The sequence below is a fragment of the Melanostigma gelatinosum genome (genome assembly GCF_949748355.1).
Source record: "Melanostigma gelatinosum genome assembly, chromosome: 21".
Lineage (NCBI taxonomy): Eukaryota > Metazoa > Chordata > Actinopteri > Perciformes > Zoarcidae > Melanostigma > Melanostigma gelatinosum.
The window spans coordinates 1,527,738-1,536,150 of NC_136654.1; the positions used below are offsets into that span (position 1 = coordinate 1,527,738).

The 8,413-nt window shown below is 46.5% G+C and overlaps 1 protein-coding gene across 1 annotated transcript; it reads left to right on the top strand.

Moving 5' to 3' along the window:
* On the top strand, positions 1-4,232 carry btbd17a (BTB (POZ) domain containing 17a; the record flags this gene model as incomplete). Its single annotated transcript, XM_079293421.1, is given in 5 exon segments — positions 1-18; positions 21-135; positions 138-230; positions 1,871-2,165; positions 3,158-4,232. Coding segments are annotated over 5 exon segments (1,596 nt in total), but the record flags the coding sequence as incomplete, so codon positions are not given.
* Positions 4,233-8,413: the final 4,181 nt, after the last annotated feature.

The window sequence follows — 8,413 nt, forward strand, 5'->3', positions numbered from 1 at the left end:
GTGTGGTGGGCCGGATGTGGCGAGGAGGACCCCTGTCCCACATTCAGACACAGACCCCCCTCGTCCTGCCAACAGAGAGGACAGAAGTCCAGACAGACAGCGGTGAGGACGGACGGAGGACGACTGAGAGAAGATGGTGAAACAAGTTGTTCAAATCCACGTTGGGATGCTGGTTCTGGTTCTGGTTCTGGGTCTGGTTCTGGCTCTGCTCCGGGGAGCAGCTGCTGCAGGTGAGTTAGTGTTCGGGGCTCAGACGTGATTACATGAATAAGAATGTCTGATCGAGTTGTGCTTCATTTGAATGTCCTGGAACTCTCTGAGTGGACTTTGTTTGATGATTCTGAGTTGTAACAGCGATGCTGTCATTTATCTATAAAACCTTCGTGTTCTTTTTGTACATTGTTTTTGTTGTATTCGTGAACAAATATAATGAAACATGATGGAAACGTTTTCTGAATCTCCTCTTTTGATTTACAGATTATGATTTTACAGAGAAAACATTTCCATAAGAACTAAATGTTCAGACGAAGTGATCTGTGAAAATAATTAACAAACATTTATCTGAACGACAACAAGGAATGCCTTTAAGCTCTACTCAAGCTTCATTTATAGTAATAGTTATGGTCCAAGATGATGTGACATTATATGGTTTTAAATATCTCGTGTCTTTTATTCACTGAAGAAATTCAGAATGTTATAATGAATGCTGATGTCGGCCGATACAGACGGCAACATGTGGAGGAAGCTCTGCTAGTCTCCTAAAAATGACATTCCTGCACAAAGTACCTGTATTGTTTGTTATTTACATTTCAAAGCGTATTTTCTCCTGGATTACGTTTTCCGTGTTTTTGACGTGGTGAATAAGGGAGCAGGTTTGTGGATCAAACATGTGACTTGCACCCAGGAGACCGCTGTCTGTGTCTGGTGTGAAACTTTATTTTAACCCAACACATGATCCAAAAACCTAAACGTCATTGAGGATGCACGCGACCTGTCAAAACACTGTAACATTGATATCTATGTAGAAATGTTGATATGAAACGTATCAGTGGTTTGCAGACATTGCAATTTATTATGCCCATTATATCAACAGCCAACAGAACCAACATGTGTATTTTCAATATATTTGTAACATATTAAGCCCTCCTCCCAACCCAGATGCTTTGTGCACAGGCCCTCTGGTGCTTATTGGTGAGACCATCACTTCCTATGTTTACTCTGGCAGACATCCTGAAATATAACAACTTTATCCTCAAAATATTGAAACTTTTCTCTGACTGACTCCTGAATCCCTCCTGCTATGTGAACAACTGCGTCTTCAGTCTGTGATGTAAAGGGAACATCACCTCGTGTTGGAAAGGAAGTGCCAAATATTTCTGATGAATCAGAAAGAGGAACCGCACTGCTAACGCTAACGCTAACACGAATCCCAGCTCAGATAGTCTGCGGGGCGAGGAGGCGGAGGAGGGGTGGTGTGCTACACCGCCTCAGCTGAGACAAAGCATCAATTAAACGTGACCCACAATCCCTCATCATCCTCACAGAGACAGCAGCTGGACGGATCGATGGCGTGGAATTGGATGCTGCCCTACTATCGGCCGGTATCATGTGATCGCTTGGTTTTGTGTACATGGCCACAAATTCTCTGTTTTCTTTCCGTGTCCCTCAGTACAAAATAAATGCCAATGAAAAGTCAATTTGGAGCCTTTTTCGTGGGGGACACACAAATGAAATGCATCCTGTGACGAAGCAACAGTCCGAACAACTGTTGGTTTTGTTGCCTGAACCTAACTTACTTTCACTTTTTATCATGCTTTGAAGTCTTTTTATTTTGTTATAACTCAACATATGTCCCCTCCTCCTCCACCAGGCTCGCTGAAAGTCGACACATCCCAGGACGGTAGTGGCGGCGGCGGGGACACCATCAGCCACTCCCTGACTGTGGTGCAGCGCCTGGAGGCCCTGCTGCTGCAGGGGAACGGCAGCGACGTGTCGCTGAGGGTGGAGACGCCCAGCGCCGATGAGGTGAAGGTGCTCCAGGCTCACTCGCTGGTGCTCTCCCTGCAGAGCCCCGTGTTTGAGGAGATCCTGCTGAGCCGCACCGGCAGCACGCTGGTCCTGAAGGAGAGCTCCGACTGTGCCGCTGTGTTCGACGAGTTCATCAGGTGGGAGCGCAACGTTCATCTCCATGTGACGCTTCAACCCTCAGCTGTGGTTGAGTTGTCATGCCCTCTAGGGAGGGACTCTGCTACTGCAGCCCCACATCTGAGACAAGCAATCAATGAGTCCAACGTCAACCAAACCGACCAATCGGTGAACCGCTGTGTTCGATAACAGCTCCTGTGGTGTAGCGGGAAGACACTGAGGAGCCTGTGCTGCCACAGCAATCAACAACTAAATCTATTTCTATCTCAATGCTAATGAGGTTGATTAAAACCTGAGCTACAGTAAAGCTGCCATCTGCCAGACGGAGGAAATCTTTGTTCATATTAAACTGGAACTTTTCACGGAACGCCAAAATAAAAAAAGCGTTTTCAACCTTTGTAAGAAGCTGCTTTGAGGTTACCGTGTGTAGCGTGTATTAATCATGAACGAGTAGGTAGGAGAGGTTTCTAAACCACAACCGACACATTCTACTCATTCTGCCTTTAAGACAATGACTGAATTCAGTCTAACACAATTTCTCAAAGCTGCATCAATCAATATTCTCAACAAGAAGTAAAACGGCAACTAGTTTCAAATCGTAACAAACTCACAGCTGTAGAAAGTTCTTCAGCCTCTTTTAGCTCATTGTTTTGGTTTTACAGCACAGTTACTGTCTGGTTCAGTGTCCTGAAGCAGCAGGCAGTTGTTTCTTGCTGGACTAACTGGTGAACATAGTGAAGCATTTAGCACCCAAAAGCTGTTGGTGGAGACCAAAGCAGAGCTGAAAGAGAGAGAATACTGACGTTAAATAGCCAACTGTTTGCTGACAAAAGCTTTTCAAGTTCAAGCTTTTCAAACATGATTTCTTCTGCCAAGTGCCCAAAAAATGAAGTTGAACGGTGAATGTTGATGTGGGTAAAACATTTGAGCAGCCGTTTTAGGCTAAACGGTCACTTTCTGTATTTGTGTTGTGCTTCGAATGCTCCTTCATTAACCTCCTCTCTCTGAGCAGGTATCTGTATTGTGGAGAGATTTCTCTGCGTCTGGACCAGGCCACACCTCTACACAAGCTGGCCACTAAGTACCAAGTAATGGGCCTCCAGCAGGGGATCACCCAGTACATGATCCAGAATCTGGCGCGGGACTCTTCCTCGGGCCACGTGGCGGGCTGGTATGAGTACGCCCTGCAGGCCGGGGACGCCACCCTGCGGGACAGCTGTCTTCGGTTCATGGCCTGGAACCTGTCGTCGGTGCTGCAGAGCGGAGAGTGGGCGACCATCAGCAGCCAGCTGCTCATGTCGCTGCTGCAGCGCTCGGACCTCATCCTGCAGAGCGAGATGGAGCTCTTCGCGGCGTTGGAGGCCTGGATTATCCAGAACGAGCCGGACGGCCTGACGGCGGAGAACGCGCTGAGATCCGTGCGTTACGCCATGATGCCTCCCCGGGAGCTCTTCCGCCTGCAGACCCACTCGACGGTCCTGGCTCGCTATCAGGAGTCGGTGCGCAACCTGCTGTACATGTCCTACCAGTTTCACTCCGCGTCGCCGATGCACATGGCCAAATTCTTCGACGTGAACTGCAGCCTCTTCATGCCGAGGAACTACCTGTCGGCGGTGTGGGGGTCGCCCTGGATCATCAGCAACCCCTCCAGAGACGACCGCAGCACCAGCTTCCAGACCCAGCTGGGGCCCAGCGGCCACGACTCCAGCAAGCGGGTGACTTGGAACGCCATGTTCTCGCCGCGCTGGCTGCCCATCGGCATGAGGCCGATGTACACGGAGGCGGGCGCCATGCAGCCGACGGGTGTAGAGGGAGGGCGCCCTCGCATCATGATCACGCCGGCCACGTCCAGTGCGGATTTCGCCGGGGTGAACTTCCAGAAGACGGTGCTCGTGATGGCTCAGCAGCAGGGGAAGGTGGTGGTGAAGCACGTCTACAACTTCCACCAGAGTACGGAGGAAAACGGGGATTTCTTGGCCGGGGCCGACCTGTACCGCCGGACGTCCGAGTACCTCATCGACAGCTCTCTCTTCCTCCATATTGTGGTGAAGCCGCTGTACCAAACCCTGATAACCATTAAGAACTGACCCTCCACCCTCCACCCTCCCCTCACCGAACACAATCCACCCTTGTGAAGCCACATCTCACTCATATCACGTCACGGGGACCTGGATCTGAATCCTCCTCGTGCGTGATGTTTGATCATCTGTCTCGTCTCATGTCTGCTGTTTTCATTGGGCAACTAACAACCCCGTGACTATCTGAGAGCATCATGATCAAACATGTGTCTTAAAGGGTTCGTCTGGTGCTATTCTATATGTTTCTTAATGTCAACAAACCCGATGAAAAAGACCAATAGAGTCGTGCCGGAAATCCATCCGCGCCATTTTCCAACAAGTTGTCTTGAATTCTGCCGTTTCCATGCAGCTTTTCTGAAGTGATACTTCATAATGCACATGAGTGACATGTTCCTTCATCACCACGAACACACACACACACTGTAGTTTATTTAGACTCAAATCTCACACACACAGTCCTGCTGCCACAAATGTGGATTCATCCGCTGCTGAAAATAGTCCCCAACGAACGCTCTATTTCCTTCCATTTGAGTAATGCATGTTTAAAAACGACATCGCCCAGCTGTTTAAAGAAATGACTGAGCATTTTGTTGAACTAAAACTATATATTTTGGTTGTTTAAAAAAAGTTTCAGCAGGAACCAATGTTCGTTGGGCTCAGAGCCACAGACTGTTGGTTTTGGTCTTTTCATCAATTTTGTTGAAAATAAGAAAAACAAAGAACATCGCCGTCTCATCCGTTCTGCTTCAGGTTCTTTTCCTTCGTTTTCTTTGTATTGTTTTTAAATATTGGTGCGATATGACCCCGTTTACAATCAAGGGCTCACATTTGTCTTTCATCAGCCAGTGAGCACTGATTTGGTGATTTGCAGGTTAAACAACATCTAGATGCCGAGATTAAAACTGTTGTTTCAGCAGCATTTTACTGGCTGTACGTCAACATCACACGTCACAATACGTCACAATGTATTTACAAAACCTCACGAAACGTCTGATGTCCGACGACCTTTTCATGAGTTCAAGTATGTGATTAAAGTCAGTACTTAGATCCACTGTTGCATTCATCACTGTTACCTGATAAAGATTTTTAATAAAAGTTTGAAAGTTAACTCAAAACTTGTGATTTCATGTTTTCATCACCTCAAATAAAACAGGTTTTATTCAAGTTGTATTTACACAGCTCAAATGTGCAACACGTGACTCTGTACAGGTACGAATAACAAAATCACAATATAATCAGTTTATTAAAGCATTAACATGAAACCAGCAAACAGTAGAAGTAATTAAAATGAGCCAATAATGCTGCTCACACATTCATGCATCAGTAATAATATTCCAATATATTTTAGTAAATTAACTACTTTTATTATTATTATTGACATTTTAAGACCATTCAGTCGACACAAAATCAAGTGCGCGACCTGCACACATTAGCGCCTGTTAAAATAAAACCTGAAGATAAATCCGCCGCCGTAAACGCAGTAGACTACCTTTCCCATGACCCTTTGCGCGCCGAGCAGGAAGAAGGTTCTCTCGCTAGGGGCTCACACTGATCCAAGTTAGGAGCGTTCAGCTGCCAGGCTTGGCCCATCATGTAACTGCTGCGGAGAATTCTTTGCAGTGCATTTGCAGAATTACCTCTTTGCCCCGACGCCCGCGGGGCCGTGCATCCGTCACCGCGCGCGCTGCACCGAGCCGCACGCTCCGGACGCAGAAAGGCTCCAAGTGCATGAAGATCGAGGCTCGTAATTTTTCTGCATCTTTTGTTTGCAAAAGCGAGCCGCTCGAAGCTCCAGTGCGAGGGCGATGGAGGAAGGGAGCGAGAAAGAAGGCAAAGTCTTTTGTGCTTCCCCTCCCCCTCATCAAAGCAAAGGGGAAATGTCTCAGCCGAAGGGAGGTAAGAATATGAACCCGATCCGTGCACAAACTACCGACATGCAATCTCTGCTGCACGGTCTGCATCATGCACCCGCTGCAGCCGGTGCATTTTAAAGTTACATGGCTTAGAAGGGGGTCAGTTGCATTTCCTGTTTCACATCTTCCCCCTTTGCACAGTTCCTGGTAAGACGATGCTGCGTGTGCGCGCTCCTGTTGACGTTGTTAGCGGCGCTCAGGCAGGGATGTCGAGCACAGGGGCGCCTTTAATAGTCACGAGATAGTCCCTCTTTCGAATGGACTCTGCACGAGTTGGTGCACGGCTCGTGCACGTCGCTCAAGGTAAATAATGAAATCGACGTGTGCGTGGTTCTGGTTGCAGGAGGTGCAGCCTGCAGCTGTCAGGGATCAACTCGTGAGTGTTTATTGGGTGTTGATTTGCTTCTGCTTATGGGGCAGAAAATGAAAATCTAATAATATAATTAGTTTATGAGCATTTAAGTGGTGGTGCGTTCAGGAACAGGCTTTAGTCTGTCAGCTGCTGCTTCTGTCCAGGCCCCTGGATGTGTGTCAGACCCCTGATGTCCAGCCTGTTTCTCCTCAGCGTGCATACGAAAAGCGTGCATGTCACACTTTGAGCCGGACTTTAGCAGCAGCAGCAGCAGCTGCAGCTCTGAGCGTGTGGAGCAGCGTCCTGCAGCGTCCTGCAGCTCTGAAGGCTCCTCACTGAATGCAGCTTTGCAGGAAAACAACCAGCAGCCAGCTGCAGTAAAGAAAGCAGCTCAGGCCCTTTTTCTTTTTTTCCTCCCCTTAGTGTGTGTTTTCCAAGAAGTCCAAAGTGAGGCTGGTTTATTGCACAACATGCTGAACACACACACATACACACACACACACACACACACACACACACACACACACACACACAGGTAGCAGAGAGAGAGCCCCCTCAGTGTTTCTTACACACAGGAACTGTCTCGTTGCAGCCAGTTCATGAGGAATAATGCACAGACATTTATTTTGTATTTTTTTGTCTGTGTGTAGATGAATGAGTCGGTTCGGGACTTTCCTGCAGAGCAGAAGTAGGTTTCTGTCGTCATTCATTGATGACGTGCGGTGCAGGAAACACACACACACACACACACACACACACACTCATCTAGAGCTGAGGCCGACAGCAGATGAATTGATTTTTCACCTCATAAAGTTTTTTTGTTTCCCTCGACTCTGCAAACTGGAACAAAACTGAGACAAAGGACTTGTGTCCGTCAGCTGACCGCTGAGTGATGAAGAAGTGAATTATTAATCTGAGCTGCAAAGATTTGTTTATTACAGAACAACATCTTACAACTGCTCTGATCAATGAGTTCATTCTCCACTTCCTGCTATGTCATCATAGATTTGATATTTGACTTTGTATTATCTTGGACTGTGATGACGTCACCTTTGTAACATCTGTTTGTTCCTGCTTCTCCACTCTGAGGATCAGCGGCCATCTTTTCACTTTTACATGATCGTGAACTGAAACTCTTCACATCGTCGGACAAAACGAGCTGTTTTATAAATGATTGATTTGGTGAATTGATGAGAAAAATCATTGTTATTTGCAGCTCCAGACAAAATAGATTTTCTCATAACTGCAGAAGGGAATGAAGTTACAGTAACCAGCATGTCGTTGAAGTCAACTTTGAACATATGAGAACTAACACGGAATATCATTTGACTGAATTATTAAAACTCAACCCAAGTAACCTGATCCCAAGCTCTCGTTACTTTAAGGAAGTAAACAGCGTTGTTTTCACGTTGTTTTCACGTTGTTTTCACGTTGTTTTCACGTCGTTTTCACGTTGTTTTCACGTTGTTTTCACGTCGTTTTCACGTTGTTTTCACGTTGTTTTCACTTACGATTTCTTTTCTGTCGTGTTGTTGAAATGCAAATGTTCCCACGCTTTACCTCTCGGGTGGTTGTTGTTGTGGCGGCTTCGATCGCTGGTTTCCTCCTCTTAGTGTTGGCCGACAGAACAACAGTCTTGTTTTACTGATCAATTAGTTGTCGACTATTAAATGAATCGGCTACTTTGATAAACCATAAATGGGTTTCGTGATTTTAAACGTGACTCTCTTCTGGTTTCTTTCCTCCTCGGGGACAGTGAACTGAACATCTTTAACTTGTGGACAAAACAAGTCACTTGAGGCTTTTGGAAACGTTGATGAACATTTTTATTGATGGTGATTTTTGTCAATGCTTTTTTCTGCAACCAATGAATGGAGGTGACAGTATTTGGAATGTGTGATGTATTGACTCTAAATGGACCATAA